Source organism: Falco rusticolus, chromosome Z (genome assembly GCF_015220075.1).
Source record: "Falco rusticolus isolate bFalRus1 chromosome Z, bFalRus1.pri, whole genome shotgun sequence".
NCBI lineage: Eukaryota > Metazoa > Chordata > Aves > Falconiformes > Falconidae > Falco > Falco rusticolus.
The window spans coordinates 81,513,335-81,531,417 of NC_051210.1; the positions used below are offsets into that span (position 1 = coordinate 81,513,335).

Consider the following 18,083-nt stretch of genomic DNA (forward strand, 5'->3'; position numbering starts at 1 on the left):
ATACATGTTTAACTGGTCTTACCAAAACACATCTTTCAAGTAAAAAAATGCAAACAAATGCCATCATTTATAACCTTTCCTGCAGAGTAATGACAGTGCCCTAAACCTATGTAACTATTAAAGGAGGAAAATAAGTAAAAAATTATGATCTTCATGCTTGGCTTTCTTCTAATGTGTGTAATGATCAAAATAACACTTTTAAAGAAAGGCTAGTAGGTGTTTGTATTGCTCTATTGTAAGTTCTGTTCAGCTCTTCCAATTTGTTCTCATGTCTCAAAGATCTGGAGAATGAAACATTCTCAATGAGATGATCATAAGATGCTGCCACCATATTAAAAGATCTGTTTTTTAAAAAAAAGATAGTACTTGCTCTTCTCTTCCAAAATACTGACAATTTTTTAGTGAAATAAGGCTTAAGGCCATCTATACAAAACATGAATAACCAGACACAAATGAGACTTTTGTGGAACCCTGAACGATGAAAGCAGATCATCTTTTTGAAGAACATCATTTTAATGCTCTTCAACATATTTGTACAAAAATCCTTCAACCACAAGCATATTTTTAAAGATGCAATAATGCAAGGACCAACCGCAAATCACTATTAGTCCTTCATACTGATACCGAGAAGTTTAAATAGGCTGAACTTCACAGTCATCTTTATCACAGGATTCTAGGACAGTTCTTTCTGTTTAAGGATAATTTATGCAGCATTTTCTCAGGAAAGTTTCCAAGTCACTTCAAGGAAAGAACTGATTAAGAATTCAGACAGAACTGCAGAATTTGGTTATTATTCAATACAAAAGCTTGCTTTAGATTTGGGTTAGGTTGGCTATTTCAGTCTATTCTGAAATTTCTAGGTGTTTGATGATATAAAAATAGGGGGATAAGGTAGGAGTAGTATTCTTTAAGCTAAAATACAATTCATCTGAAGGAGGGTATGACTAATATTTAGAAAATGTATTTATAGGCCTTTGGCTCAAGACTGCAGTGGAGACAGGCATGCCCAAGAATAACCCAATATTGAAAATGTTACTTCTGCTCATGAGCCATCAACTCAGAGTAATCAAAAAGGAACTTCAGTGCAAAAGAAGGTGACTCTCCTAATAAATGCAACTTAAATTGCTAGAATCCACTCACTATAAAAAAACATTACAATATTATACTCGTTTACTATATATTAACTTCAGAAAAAACTGGAAAAAAAAAATTTCTTGTATAACCGTATTTTCAATTTTTTACAGCAGACAACAGGACCTGAAAATTCACACACAAAAATGAATTTTTAGACTATTAACAATGCTTGTCTAATGCAATCAAAAAAATCTTACTGAGTTACTTAGTGACATATAAAAATGGAAGAAAATAGACAGAAAGAATACTGAAGAGACTTCAGCAGTGCTTTTGGTGAAAAGCGGGTGGCTTCGGAGTTTTGAAGAAACGTTATGACAAAATAAACTACCTTAGCCTTCCCCTCCTCCAAGTATTTGACAAATATGGACATATCTCAGTTAGGAGTCTTAATTTAATGTCGTAAAAACTTCTCATTCTGCCAACAGTGTCTTCAATTCTACAGATAAACAAGTAATACACATTTTGTACACTCACAGCAGTTACCACTAAGCAGTATTTTTACAGACTACCAGCTAAACGTTAATTGCATCATGCTAACTCTATTATGGCTGACCAGTTTATTTGGAAGTGGGTTTAATTTCATTTCTGCATCATTACTAGAGTCATCAGATGATCGCAGGGAAGACTTCCTATTTATTCATGATAGCATGCATTTATAGGAAAATGCTTATGTCTGGTGGCAGAGTTCTGCATTAAACCAGTTCTTCAGATCAATTAAAAAAATCAGAGGGCTGCAGCGTTTCTAATGCAATACTAGCTATGTAAGTACAGAACATATTATAGGACCCCAAAACATCAAACATTTATCTACACAGTTCAAACATTGTTCACATCAATAGTGAATGAAATACTTGTTTGCTACACGCTGGATAGGCTAAAAAAATTAACTTCATTGCACAGCATCCTTCATAAAAATATGACTACCACAAGACCCCATAACCCTCAATGAAATACCACACTATTAGACGAGAACACTCTGGCAGTGCCATCAAAGGGACACCATAGGAATTATATGACAATGTAATGGTAAACAAATATCATGGACAAAATATTTTAGTCTACAGTGGCTAATATTACACATTTCTAGAACTTCAGTTTTGCTTTAGTTGTTCAGTAAAGCCACAACTAAACTGCTTATACGGAAAATAAGGCTGAATTCAGAGTTTCGAATCTATGGTACTATCATCTTTCATCCACTGTAATGTAACTGAACCCAGAAAATTTATAGATTTTAGATCTGTTTCATTACGTTTAAAAGACAGCTAACACTGCAGTTCATAGACCCGATTTTACCTACTCTTGAGCAATTCCAAATTTCCAAGATAAATATGGAGCCTTTACTTACAAAAGGCAATTTCTTTCTAGGGAGTAAATGAATCAGGGGAACCTTTTAACATCTACCCATGTACAGGAGGGAGGTTAGCTTGGTTCTCAGTTGGAGAAACTAAAAGGAAGGACTATTTATGACTTGCAGCTTTGAATATAATCAACTATAATAACAAGATACAAGTTACAAAAAACCTTCTTTTTGTTGAAACTACTTTTGTAATACTGCTTTTTAATAACCCTCATCATGGCCGAATTAGAAGGACCCCAACTGAAGTCATTCATCCCACATAAAACAAACATTGCTTTTTCTTCTTAGCTTTGTTTTACAAGCTACATTATTTCCAGATGACGCTGGAGGGGCCTAGGAGTTTCAAGAATTAGATGCTTAAATAGACAGCTGCTTTCTATTTACCATATAAATCAAGGATAAATCAAAGAAGAATCTAAATATTGGACTTCATTTAGCCCATTATGGAGCACAAACTGAGAAGGAAAAGAAAAAAGAAACAGAGAAATCTCATTACCCAAATGCAAAATTTAATTCTTATTATTCAGACGGGAAGAAAACTCACTGACATTCACAGAATTCCAAGCCTCCGTGTAACACCAGCTCCACACAGCAGGTACATTCAACTGGGTTGGTAAATGGCCAGGAAAAGGGTCGGCTCTGATGGGGAATTCTCCCAGTACCACCAGGCTTTGCTACTGCAGACTATTTGTATGTATGTATATATCTATGTAGATATTGTGTATATATCTATGTATATACACACACACACATATATACACACATACATAGCTCACTACATTAATATTCTTTACATTTTTCCCTTTGGATTGCCAACACACATTTATTTCTATACCTTAACTAACACAAACCCAGCAGATGTTGCAGAGGGGGTTAAAGGAGACTGTTCTTACATTCACAGGAGTACACCTGTAAATATGAAAAGTCTTAACACTACACTGCCTTGCTGGGGGGATTCTGTCAGTGATAGAAACATCGAAGTGCTGTTGAAGTGACAGTCCTACATATGAAATAACTGAAGATATTGGCACTAAGTGGGATTATTTTTAGAATTTTCCCTAACACATTTAAGCTTCATCTGGATAGAACAATGCAGTTTTTCATAGCCAACATTTAGAAGGTAAAAAAAAATAATAGTTAAACTGAAGTGAATTTTAGATTTCCTATGTGGCTAGCATCATTTACCTATACTATTTTCTGTGACTATTATTCCATTAAAGCAACTGAAGGCTGTCGGTAAAATTCCCACGGATGGTAGAGAGAACCCCCAGCAGACAGCAGCGTGGGGTGCTCAGAACTGTGACCTCTACCCTGGGTGTTGAGTGATTCTCAAAATCTGCTCCAGGGAGTTTTCATTTAACTACTAAGCCTTCACACCCACCACCAGTAAACAAGAGTTTGGGCTCCCACTGACATAAAATCCCTTGTCCCTGTGTTGCAGTAGATAATGTTGAAATAAATTTAGAAACCCAACCAAAAGCTACGTATCTGAATACAGACTCAAGTGATGACACATGTCAAACTCGTTGAATCTAAAACTATGTCTACATTTGATTTTTATTTTCCTCAGTTTTTGCATTAAGCAAGTTTGTTGGGGTTTTTTTCTTACATTAGCAAGTGAATTCTGAAGCTCTGACGTAAGCTTGCCAAAATTAAAAACTTACTCCTACTTCATCCTCTCCCTTCCTAGAAATAGTTAAGGAGAATCTCTCGTTACCAGCTGCAGTAGAACAAGCACTAAAGTGCTTGAAAATCATACACATACTACGAAATCCCTAAAAAGCAACTGTTTCGGTAGATGCTAGCTCCAACAAGCGGTCTGACGTGCTACTTTCCGAGGGAAATAGCGTGCCTCCAGTTGCGCTATTAGGTATCTATGATTTAACAAATTACATTAGGCTGTAATAAAATTACAAGAAAATAAGTGATATGTTTACTTAAGTAATTTGTCTTGATTTGAATTGAATTAAGAAAAATTCTCTGTTATTTTATTACCAGTTTTCTTGTTTGTTAAAAGTTTTGGAAAATGCGCTTTCATTGAATGCAAGACAGCAATAAAAAACCCAACTGATTTTTCCCACTTCTTCAAGCTTGGAGATACTCATGGGCAAGGACAACTTGACCCAACTGTGGTATTTCAAACCAGGTCATTGCTACTATGAATATAATCCTTCATAACAAAGCTTATTAAACAAACTAGCAAATGAAGTAGCATGAGAACTGGTCTAACCAAGGATCCTGTCTCCGAGGCGATGGTTTGATGACAGGGGGTTCTTCCCTCTTCCTTGCTGGCTTCTCCACCCTGCTCCTGAATCCCATCACATTAGCAAGTTTATCAGGGAAGGACCAGGGCAATTTAATAAATGAAACAACCTGCACTTCTCTTTTTTAAAGCTCAGAAAACCTCAATAAAAACAATATAAAAGCCAACTAGGTCAGTTCCTTGTTCTAGTTCACAGGAAGATACCCGCAGCTTTGTTGGCATACCACAGACCTGATGGTAGTCCACAGCAGATACCCACAAGACGACTGTAAGGAATATGGTAAAGGAAGATCCCAGTATATTTTTACCACCAACAATAATCAGCAGCTTAAGGACTGTGTATTAGGTCAAAAACTTAAGAGTAGGAACTTAAAAGTAGGAACAGTACCACTGCTTGAGCACTCAGAAATTAAGAGATGCTGATCTCATCCCATCTCCATTTGTTGCCTTTGTGTGTGTGTGTGTACTAGGACATGGGCACGCTGTGCCGCTGCACTCAGAGCCTAGCACCTCTCCATCATACGGTGCTCACAGTGGACAGGGCTCAACTCAAGATCACTGATGTTGCCTTTTTCCTTGCATACCCTTCCTGGTCCTAAGGAGCAACACACAATATTTACCATAAATTTTTTTTCGATGTCTAATACTTAGAAATGTGTAGAAAGGTTCAAGACAAGACCTGAAGCAAGACTTAGAATAAGTTTATGTACAATTTAAGCCTTGTGACCCAGGTCCCATGCAAATTAACTTTTGGATTACAGAACTGAGTAAGAAAAAAAGAATTTCTACATTAAAAGTGAGTTAAAAAATAATGAGAAATAATTTTTTTAAAAAATATTCCGACTAGTCTGAATGAAACCTGTGAAGAGAATAGCTTACTCAGCAGTCCTCCTCCTCTCTAGATATAAACCTGGGCAGAGCAGGCAATCCCAGAATCATCCCTTTCTTTAGCTCCATGATGGGATACAGCGGTAGAACAGACTTCAGATACTTAAGTTACCTCAGTTCCTAGATTCTTTGCTATTCTTACAGATAACAAACATGGGCTTTCAGAAGCAGAATATGCTGAAGTAATAAAATCTGGCCTCAATTTCTATTTAGTCAACTGGCTGTGCCTCAGATTGAGCTGGAACATGAGCAATTTGGAGGGGGAAAAAAAAAGCCATGAATAAATGCATACATTCCTTTTTCAAAATTAAGGCCATTGAACTTCACTGATTTTACCCTCTCCTACACCAGTCTTTCCAACTGATCTCCTTCTCCCTACATCACACCACCACCACATTCCCCCACATTCCCCAGCACTGCTCCATAAACTGCAATTCTCAGCTGCCTCCACCTGTGAGGGGATAACGTTGTACAGAGAGCACCGTGGGTCTTTTCTTAACTGTGATATTGTTCACATCCAGGAAGTTAAAAAGCTATCCAAAACCTACAAAATATTTTTCAAGCACCAAATACTTACACACCTCCAAACATAAATCTTAACATGTAGGTAAAGAAATACTTATGTGTGCATACACATACATATATGTGCTCTTTTACAAACACAACTGTGTACCATGCTATCTTCTTTCCTCTGAACAGCGGGGATGGCAATTTGTTTGTCTAGGGAAGAAAACATATGGGTCTCTCTCCGTAAAATCAATATCCTCCTTCTGACAACAGGCCACATGTATCTGCAGTCCCTGCATCAGGGAGACAAATTAATGTTAAAAGTTTCAGCCCTCTCCTCTAGCCACCTGAAGATGCTTGAAAATATTTAACGCAGACCCCACAGCGTCTCAGAGGCCAGTTGCAAAACAGACAGCCTTAGCAGCAGTTCCAGCTCACTGAGCCCCTGGGTCCATAAACCCAGTCCCAAGCACACACTGCAGCCCCTCTGGGCTGTGATACTGCATGTCCGGCACAACTAGCTCATGATATCACAGAATTACAGGATGGTCAGGGTGGGAAGGGCCCTCTAGAGATCATTTAGTCCAACCCCCTGTTGAAGCTGGTTCTCCTCAAGCAGGCTGCACAGAGTCACGTCCAGGTGGGTTTGAATATCTCCAGAGCAGGAGACCCCACAGCCCCTCTGGGCAGCCTGTCCCAGTGCTCTGCCACCCTCAGGGAAGTTTTCCCTCATACTCAGACGGAACCGCCTGTGCTGCAGTTTGTGCCCGTTGCCCCTTGTCCTGCTGCTGGGCACCACTGGAAAGAGCCTGGCCCCGTCCTCCTCATACCCATCCTTAAGATATTTGTAGACATTGATAAGCTCCCTTCTCAGTCCTCTCCTCTGCAGGCTAAAGAGGGCCAGCTCTCTCAGCCCTTGCTCATAAGGGAGATGCTCCACATGATACATCGTATGATATATCCTAGGTATGAAAAGCCACCACCGCCACCAAAGCAGCCTCCCTTTGCCCTGGAAGCCAAGTGAAGCACCATGGCTCTCCAGGACAGCTCAATAAATGGCTGTGAGACCACAACAGGAATCTGAACATACAGCTGTGTAACTGCTTAAACTGTAATCTGGCATGACACGGGATTAATCACCTCTGAGAAATACGTCCCCAAGAGCCTTATCAACCACAACACTCAGAAACACTCAATATATCCAGAGTACTGCAGTTCTCACTACTGCAGTACAGAAGCCCCTACATCACGAGCCCATGAGAAGCAAAACCATGGGAAAGGGCCACCAAACCCTCCCTGAGGTTTCAAAGTCCTGAGAGCTTTCAACTGCCCATGCAGACAGAAGAGCTTTATGCAGCTCGTGTATCATCTCATCAGGCAAACAGAAGTGGGATCTCCTCCTCTTTAACCACAAACTAACTTGCAGGGGTTCTGGCTGAAATGTTTAAAGTTCCAAAAATTCAAGGTTAGATGGCAAGTTCTGGGAGCGAAATCAGAAGCCCTGAAATCCCAAGTTATTGTTAAGAGCTTCACGTGAATTAGGGCAAGGTAAGGCAGCTGGAATGCACAGGAAAAAACTGCAAGTGGTTCATATGCTTTATAAAGCCGCCTGTCTCTGAATAACGAAGTGACTTTAGTTTGTATGGTATGTGTCAGCAATAACAACTTAAATATGCAGGTGAAGAAACCCGGTTAGCTGAATTAGATTAAAGTCATTAAACTATTACATCAAATTATCTTTTTTCAGCATTTTTATACTTAATGCTAGAGTTATATGATATGTAATGTCTCAGGCATGTCCTGGAACATGTATTAACATTGCAAATAAACCAGTTGTTACATTTTCATCCTCAAAAATCTAGAACAACTGATAAAATCAATTTTTTTTTCTTTTTTTTTTCCCCTTTTTTTCTTTTTTACAGAGTATTGCAGCAAGAGCTCAAATGAGTACAAATGAAAGATGCTTCAGTTGTACAAAGATATCATTCAAGTCCTTGGAAGACATCTCCTTCTTGTACCGAAACTAAAGATTTTCCAACAAGCTGTGCAATTAAATTACAAAATTGTTGCCTGTTTGTGGGTATTGGCTCAGCAAACTGAAGAGCACTGTATGTATCCGTGTGTTCAGAACATACTAATTTGCCCCATGACTACAGTACTCCCCTGAAGGCTCACTGGGAATTGTTTTCAATCATTTTTAGGCATTTTAAGAAACTGTGGATGCCAAAGGCCTGTTATTAAAAATAATGTTTTAACTGTATGATTTAAACATCCTGAAATACAAATGGCTTGAAAATTGCAAGTTGACAGGGTACAGTAAGTCTCTTAGCTATTAATAGTTGTGGGTTTGTTTTGCCATTTGTAAGTGTAATTTTTTTTTTTTTTGGTAGAGACATTTCAGACATGACATCATTTATACAGGTTCCTGTATTTTGATGTTGGTGGTTGCTTAGCTGTCACACATTTTGATAAATCTTTACAGATTTAGGGATGTACCACTTTATTTTGAAGCATCTACTAAAACATAAGTTTGATACTCACATAATCAGGAAGCGGAGAGTCATTTGAGCCAAGGGAACCTCTTAAGGACTGTGTGGCTTGCTCCAGCACTTTGTTGTGTTTTTTAGATAACAAAGAAAATAAACTGAAGGAAGGGAAAAAGGAAAAAAAAAATTAACTTCACAATAATGTCCTGAAATAGTTAAACTAGTCAGAAGACATGTTTTATTAAATACACAAGATTTTTAGAATGCAATGCACACTTGTTGCAGAATTTATTTATTTAATATCTAGGCTAAGCAATAGCAGAATTTGAATTAGAAATATTCTATACAATAAAATAATGTGAAGAACATCATACGGTAGACATGCCATTTCAGCTCCTAACTAGTTACGCGCTCACTGAAACGCAATTTTTAAGTGCAACACCTCGTTCAATATATTGCAATATATCCTTAGAGCATCTTGTGCATTATTCATTTCCATAACCTATTTGCTTAGCACAGGAAGAATCAAAGTATATGACAGAAGCTTTGGGTATTTGGAGTAGTTTTTGCATTTTACTAGTATGAATTCTTTTCAAATATCTTTTTGCTTAAATCAAAGAATAAAGCATTACCTTAGCTTTAAAAATAATCTGTGACATCAATGGTCCATATACAAACAGCAAAATAAATGGGGGTTTTTATGCATTTTGGGGAAAAGTATGGCAATGACACTCATAGAGGTATAATCTGATGTATGTAACTTAATAATATGTATGTATATTTATAGATAAATACATATGATATATGTAACTGATAATGTAACTTGACTGCAATGGTGTGAAGAGAGAGAAGTAGTAACCCAAAGTGGTGGACAAAGGCCACCAGCTAGTGGTCAGCAGCTTCAAGGAGTCGGATACTTCTGTGAAGCCACTGGAAACCTCAAACATGGTTTTCATTTCATAGATAACCCACTTTTCCCCCCCCCCCATCTTGATATCAGTCATATGTTTTAAGGCTTTTTGTGTTTTAAAACATTATTCTGGCTTCTTTTTGGAGCATTACAGGACTCTTACCAAGCTTTCCTAGGGGCTGGAATTATGTTATCTTTAAGGCTCTTTCCAACCCAAATTATTCTGTGATTCTATGACTGTGTCAGTCCTTAAGAGGGTAAAAAGGCTGCCTTGACAAATAAGCCCCAACAAAATCCACCAATGTCTGAGCATGCCGCTCTTGGAGCTGGGTACACTTGATGGGACTAGGAACAGTGGCAGACTTCTTGTTCACCAGATTCAGTTACAAAATACTAAAGCCAGTTTAATAATTAAAAAAGTAAGTGGCAAAATACTACCTCAGTGTTATATTCTAAATAGCCTCTGTTTCTTGGAATCAGAGGACAGCTTCAGCACTCAGAGACATGTGCTTGGAAAGCTTTTCTGCCTCAAGAAATGATGCTCAGCATTTGAAGAAGTCCTGTTAATTTTTTTTACTTAAAATATATCAATGATATTGTATCATTTACAGATGGCAGGAGTAGACTCCCTGGAGTATCAGTGCTTGTCCCCTCGTTGCTACTCAAGAGCCTCAGGGAAAGGCTTCTCCAACAGTTCTCACTGTCACAAGGAATTAGTTACACTTCTCAAGCCCAAACCTTACCTCTCGAGAGCTAACTCAGTAAGTTCCACCATTTCCCAACACCTCTTGACTTGAGTTAGGTATTTCTTAGAACAGATTAACAGCTTCCTTTTAAGGGCAACTTTTGCTGCACTTAAGACATCTAATTAGAGAATGTGAGCCCTTGAGTAGGTTGTACCATCCTCAAGGTTCAGCCAGAGTCTGCCAGCACGAGGAACGGGCTCGAGACGGCGTAGCAGAAACCAGGGTGGGCACTGCAGCTGCCCAGCTCTCGGTCCCACCAGGACATTATCGCTGGGGCGGTGATAGTTGCAACTGGACTGATATGGCGAGAACATCACACGAGATTGCAAGACCTCTGTGGTGGTCACGAGGGTCAAGAACAGTTGGTGTTTTCAGAGCAGCACAATATATTTGACATGAGGAAAACTGGAATCTTATTTTTTCCTTCATGCTATCCAGCACAGCCTTGACAAGACGTGTCATTCTTGGGATCAAATGCCAACCTCCCACTAATTCACAGCTATTAGTCAAAACCACTAGAACTTTCCCTGTTAAAAAGGGAAGTAGCAACACAGAAATAAGATACATTAGTAGGTTTTCCACTCTTCTCCCTCCCATAATCTGCTGTTGTAGTCACAAACTGATTTTTTTATTCCAATGAAAATCTGGACCTGGAAACTGGTCCTTGGACTGAAACAACAGCACTACTTTTTTTCAAATCACGGCTATTTTTTAAGGCTCAGATTTCAGAGATACTGTCATCAGCACCATCTAGTGCTGCAGAGACAGAATAATCGGCTAAAACCAACCTGGTGATGCTTACGGGGGGCTGTGCAGCAAGTACAGGCTAAATCTGGTGTCTGCCTGCTTCAGAAGATACAGATAATTTCACAAAAAGGAAGAATTTGGAATAAAAAGGATTTCCAAGGAGTCAGTTCTTCTCGAAAACACATAATGCATTTTGGCTAGAAAGGAAATCTAAACATAAACAAAGAATTGGGATCAGGATTTTGAAAAGTGCATCTACGCAATACATGTGAAGGGAAATGCACATCATTAGTATTCCACATGGAAGTGGAATAGCAAAGAGCAAATTTATGTTCTCTGACAGAAATTTAGAGAACTGGAAAAAGAAGGAGAAAGAAAAAGAAAGGAAAACTATTTCTTTATAACTTGCATTTGCTTTCTTAAAAAAAAAAAAAAGGAAAATATTTAAGTGTAATGTAAATAGACTGGAGTGCTTGTTTATGGCAGAAGCAAGCCCTTGGTAGCTGATTCCTATTTCCAAAGGAGCCACGTGGGGGTAAGGTCTATTATACATTGCCTTTGGGACCAGAGCTTCCCTTTGAAAAGTTTTGCTCTCCTGCCACAAGCTCATCACCTTCACACCTGTGCTGAGACACTTCTTTGTGGGACCACCGCCCAAAACACCAATATTCAGGTTAAAAAAACCTCAACACAATTCTCTTCTTCAGAAATTTGTTATTCTTCTCAAAGAACCCTCCCTTAGAGGAGCATGAGGGCTGGGACACGTAGGCAGGAATTTTTCATACTAAGAATAGAAATATATAGGATTGCACCCAGAGCAAACTTAAAGAGCTTCACAGAAACACTACAACTAAACAGAAAAAATAAGGCCAGATACTGTGACCAACTGATGAATTTGCAGCTTCAAAGTACTGCTGCCTCCTGAAATGGCGTAAAGCTTTCACCACCAAGTAATTCACTTGTTATTATGCCCCTATCTCTACTCTGAAAACCACTTTAATAAACATCAACTTCATTTTTAAAGTATCAGAATACATTTAGCTACAATCCTCAAAAGGCATTTGCAAGAAATTTAGCTCATACATATCTTTTATCAACAAATGCTGCCTTCTAAAGGAGATGCCTGATTTTGCAGCAGCCACATCTTCAGTGTCTGTATGGTTTGGGGCTTTATTTTGATTTTTAAGGCATGAATAATGACATTTTAAAAAGGCAAGAATGTTTTACTACAAGGTTGTTTCCCTTCCACACAACAAGGTACAAGACACAAGTGCCAATTCATGCAGAGGTGGAAATAAAGACCGTCTCCCAGATTCCCCTCATGTCTTAGTCACACTTCTGGCTTTGCCCTGCTAAAAGTCAAGTTGAGATCAAATTGAAAAATAGATACACTATGTGGTAACAGAGGGCAGTCTGCACAGGTTGACAAGAATATGGACTTTTTACCAGAATACTTCTCTTCCTTCTGTTCTTCTCCATCAACTGTCAGGCTATGGAGCGCCACAGCCCTTTTGTCTCACCCATTATGGGCATTTTATAATACTAACAAATTATGTCCAGAACAACAAAAATGTCTTGGTACCTCAACCTCAACTCATCTCTCCCTCACAGAAGTACTTATGGACCAATGTTTAGCACGCAAAATAATAAGCTGGAATAATAGCAAGATGAAGTAACAGCTAGCACCTATTACAGATCATCAAATCACACCATGGATAAGCTCAGCCAGTGAGGAAGACTCAAGGGTGAACACCAATCTCAAAGTCTTGTATTTCTGATTTTTAGGAATTAAGAAATCACTGGTTTCTTAACTCCCTCTACACAGATGAAGTTTTTAATTTAACACAAGGCTGAACTTTGATCAATAAAAAAATACTTCCAGACCAAACAGTAATGGTTACTTAAATACAAGTGATTTGATTATGTGTTATTTGCACACACAATGACATTCAAACTAGTAATATATGAACTTAATGCTTTCAAAAAGCCAATTCCACAAAGCCCGTGGAGAGAAAAAAGCCAATAAGGGGACCTCATTTCACAACTTTCTTCTTAGTCTAGCAAAGTCACACACTGACAATGACAAAAAAAAAAAAAAAAGCTTCTGCAAGTTCTGCAGAAAGTCTGATTTACAGCAGATTGAAACAGCTCATAAAGGATACTTCTCACATAGACAAAATGAATGTATAAACTAGAACTTTTATAGCTAAAAAAAATTACAAAAAAAACCAACAAGGGAGTTAAAATGAGAAGTTGAAAGTAAATCCAAAGATAGGATTTGCCAAAACCTGGAGCCTTCTGAAAGCTTTGGACAGAGACAAGGAAAGGTACCCGCAACCCCGCAACCACACAGTATTTTAAGAAAGTAAACAGGCTGGCCAAGGCAAAGACGTGCCAGCTAATCCTGAGTGTGATATGGAGCAGCAATCACGAGACTCATTCAGAGGAGGGTATCACTGGCATTGAAACACAGACCTTACCAAGCACACTCATTTTTTTTTTTTCCAATGAGACTAGAAATAAAGCATGATGCTATCCCTGTTCTAACAGTCTTCTACACACTATTTATATGACTTTGTTCCACATGGGATTTTTTTTTATTAAGAAAACTCGAATGCTGAAAAGGCATGTGTTGTATGAACTCAAAAGGAAACAACTCACAAGTTTGAAAACTCTTTAATCTTGTTTTCTTAATAGGGACAAACAGGAATATATTCTTGGCCCTTCTAAATACTAATAGCTATTTAACATTTGTTAAAGCTATCAAAATACTTTCAGCGATACAGAGATGATGTATACATCAACGATAAGGAAATACTATGGTTAAACTTTGCAAATGGCACAGTCATCACAGGGTTGTGAAATAAAAAGAAAAGAGCATGTTTATTAAATTTTTCTTTATCTTTCAAGAAGTTGGATGCAAAGTAAACTTGCTGAGATTTTAAACAGCCAAATTTGAAGGCATAAATTTAGCACCAAGAAACCAAGTTGCTCCCGAAGTGTGAAGGATCTTACCTTGGGAGCAGCGCCTAAAGACCGACAGATCAACAAAGAGCTGCCCCAATGCAAGAAAGCTGATGGAGGAGAAACTGTCTTTGGTACTAACAGAAAGATGGCCCCTCACTCCCAGACAGACCCTGAGGGGCTGGAGCGTGCCCAGAGCCGGGCAGGGGGCTGGGGAAGGGGCTGGGGCACAAGTGCTGTGGGGAGCGGCTGGGGGAGCTGGGGGGTCAGCCTGGAGAGGGGGGGCTGAGGGGAGACCTTCTGGCTCCCTGCAACCCCCTGAGAGGGGCTGGAGCCAGGGGGGTCGGGCTCTTCTCCCAGGGAACAGGCGACAGGACGAGAGGGAACGGCCTCACCTTGTGCCGGGGGAGGGTTAGGTTGGGAATGAGGGAAAATCCCGTCACGGAAAGGGTGGCCAAGGCTGGCACAGGCTGCCCGGGGGGCTGGCGGCACCCGCCCTGGGGGGATTTATAACACCTGTAGCTGTGGCACTCGGGGCCAGGGGTTAGCGGTGGCCTTGGCAGTGCGGGTTAAACGGTTGGACTTGGTGATTTTAAAGGTCTTTTCCACCCTAAATGACTCTATATCCAGCAAAGCTGTGTCCTACAGCACCTGCTGCTGCCATCCTGTGTGCGGATCTCACAACAGTGGTCTGAAAACGCAAAGGTTAAGAGAAGAATCAAGGTAACTAAATCAGAAAATATACCTTTCCATGAAATGCTTAAGGAAGTTAATTATTTGATAGATTTGAGAAAAGATGAAAGGATGATTTGACCAAAATACAAAAATAAGCACATGGAGAAAAGGAACTCGTTTGCAGAGGATCCTTCATGCTATCAGATGAAATTCAAACAGAAACTGAAGTACCAGTTGCGTGGGCACAGCTCTCTTACAGAGGTGGCTGAAACCAGTCTTGAGGTGCAATAAATTCCTATTCACACTGTCCAAGCAATGGCAGAGAGGAGAGAATCATCTGGGAGGAAAGAAGAGACTCCATACCAAGTGCATGAGCTGAGCTTAGACTGATGTTATGATACAAAGAAAGAGATGGAAGCCTGAAAGAAGGGGGGCCCTGTCAGAGAGTGGGAAACTAACCAAGCACATTAGCAGAGGAAGGTCACATTGAGTTATATGACAGAAAAAAGGAATAAGGATTTGACTTCACCCAATCTAAATCACTAACAAGCTTCTCAAGGAGAAAAAAGTCCCAATTAATACTTAGAAATATTCTATATGCACTGAGTAGACAATTACTCGAGGACTAAAGTGCTGCTCAACATAATTTATTCGAAGCTTGGAAACTGAGACATTCTGAATCTTTTCTCCTCACTCCCCTAGTGCAGAAGTATAGTGCAAATGAACTGAACAGCAGAGAAACACAAAACACTATCTGGTGATGGAAAAAAAAATAATCCAGAGTCCCACAGATCAAAAAAACTAATGATGCATGTTCTTAAACAATTTAGCAATACTCTGTGCTGTTCCTTCTCTCCGCTCTCATATACACGCCAAGTGTACTACTGTTCTCAATTTTAAAGAATTAAATATAAGCCCTAAACACCGAAACCATGTTATGCAAATACTCCTTAAACAATAGGATTTTACAATGCCTACATTAACACCACAATCATATTAGAAAAAAACTCCTTTATACAGCAAGCTCTAAAAATATCTTCGTTTTGAAACCTGACATCTAAAAGTTGAAACCGTACCTTAATTCCTGTAGATGTAAGGAACACTTCTTGGGTTTGACCTACTTTTTATAATGGATTACAGCAAAGAAGAGTGCACTATGGGACAAGAACCCTACCCATGTACTGGTTAAGATGCCTGCACAGACATTTCCAAGCAGAGGATCAGAATTGCTCATCCCCTTGAATACGAGTTCATGTATGGCCACACAAGAGGTCACATCAAAACAAATGCACCATGCTGTTTCATAGGAAATGGAATAAATGCTTTGTCCTGCAGTCCTGTATGGGGGAACTGGCTGCGAGCGAGTGCAGTAGGGGCAGCTGAACACCTTTCTGCAGGCAATGTTAGTGCTCTGTAAGCACTTAAGGAACCAGGCCCTGGGAGAAATCCATTTAGCATGAGTAAGTGCAGAAAAATCACTAAGTCCCCAAATGCCCATGTCTACTGAAGAGCCCCAGAGGCATTCTGCATTTGAATTATCCAAGCTGTAATGGCACATAAATAGAAATAATGAGAGAGAACAGCCATGGAGAACTCCAAGGGCTATGCGGGGCAGCATACTCCATGTGGGGACGCTGCTCTTATTTACTTGAGCCCAACTCTAATGCCTGGGAAACATCTGGGATCCCAGAAAAGAGAAGCTAACCAATTAAGACACCAAATTGTTAAACAGAAAATAAGAACGTACTTTATATCTTTCTTTCTAATCTTGTAAAGTGAAGCACGATTAAGTTCTGCTGAATAAAGCTTTGCTATATTTACTATTAGGTCCATCTGGCTTGGGGAGATGATGTGCAACCAAAAGACTTATGCTGTGCTGTCTCCACAAAGGCTACCTATGCAAATAAAATGGTTTGTGTGGGCTTCAATGATGGACTTATCAAAGCATGTTTGAAGGATCAGGGAATGGAAAGGGCTTCTCCCAGGTAGTAAAAGGTCTACATGAGGCTGGTATTGTTATGTCCCGACTTTGCTGGTCAGTGATCAGACTTTTTTTTTGACTTTTCTTGTCTAGTGCCTTCTCAAAAATATGTTTGTGTCCCCTTGGAAACAGGCTGAGCACCTCAGGTGGCTGCTATTTCAGGGCAAATCCCAAAGCATCACAAATTATTTTAATGTGGCCTTGGTAAACAAGTTTCTATCACATCATCCTGTTAAACAGCAAGCAATAAAGACCATTCTTTTAATTCTACAGTCCTAAACTTGATCATAATAAATGAAGTACTTCAAGGTACCTTCAGGTCACAACAAAAGTGTCTCATTAATTTTAAAGAGTACCCTCTTACCTGCCACTGCTTACATGTGATCAGAGATCTATAATTCATATGGTATAAAGACATTCCAAATTCTGTCTCCTAAAGAAATTTTCTTACTAATAAGAAGTAGAAAAACATGCAGTCACCATATACTTGTGGCAAAAGTATATAAGCAAATTCAGAAGCAACTTAGAGCAATTGATGGCGGCTTTGCATTAACAAACAGGATTTCCTGCTAAAACAGAATCAAAAAGACAAAGGGACTAGGAAAAATATGAAAGCAAGGAATTTGATGTAGTGAGGCAAAAGTAAATATTTACAAAAGTAAGCCAAGAATTTAATTTGTAGAGACCAGGAAATGTATTTTTCAACTGAAGGCATAAATTGTTAGGCAGCTCATGGCCACTTTCCAACCGATGTTGGGAAATTGATGCTCCTACCACTAGAAAATTAAAAGGAACAAAAAGCAGTAAAATCCTTCCCCTGTATCTTGGTACAGATAATTTCATTCCCTTTTTGCCTAGCATGCCAAATAACGTCCTTGCAATTCCACTTAAAGAACATAATCAGGTGAGGATAAGGAGCACCACCTAGAAACGACAACTTCCTAACACCACGTTGTATTAAAATATAAACTCAATAACCATTGACTGAAATCCCCCATGTAAATCCTATAGAAGATGCAGATTTTGACAGGGTACTTAGCTGAGCACCATATGTCTGCTGTATTTTTCTGTAACTGAGAGAGTAGCAAGTGGCAAACTAAATTCAGGAAGGCTGGAAGCTGTGGGGGGAAAAACGTGAACAGTCCAGTATAAACAGAATACATGTTTGTAAAGCTCAGACTAATTATAAGGTTTATTCTGAGCTAAATATCCCTGAATGTGCCTTAGGTGTCTCAAGATGTGAATGTAATTCCTTTCAATGTTCTCTTTGTTCATCCTGTTAACATTTTTTAAGAATATTGAATGGGCAGAGTCCACAATATTTCCATTTCATCCACTTGCTCTTAATTCAATAGGGTAAGTGTTTCATAGCTGCTGAGAGAAGACATTTGTCTTGAATTAGGACAAAACTCTGTGGGTGAGAAT

General features: G+C 39.1%; 1 protein-coding gene across 5 annotated transcripts in view; it reads right to left on the reverse strand.

The window, feature by feature from the left end:
• Nucleotides 1-18,083, reverse strand: part of DYM (dymeclin) — a 215,301-nt gene that overhangs the window by 57,443 nt on the left and 139,775 nt on the right. For all 5 annotated transcript variants that reach the window (XM_037373245.1, XM_037373248.1, XM_037373242.1 and 2 more), the window contains one exon: nt 8,691-8,793. In XM_037373245.1, the coding sequence (XP_037229142.1) occupies nt 8,691-8,793 (103 nt within the window). The remainder of the gene's footprint in view (nt 1-8,690; nt 8,794-18,083) is intronic.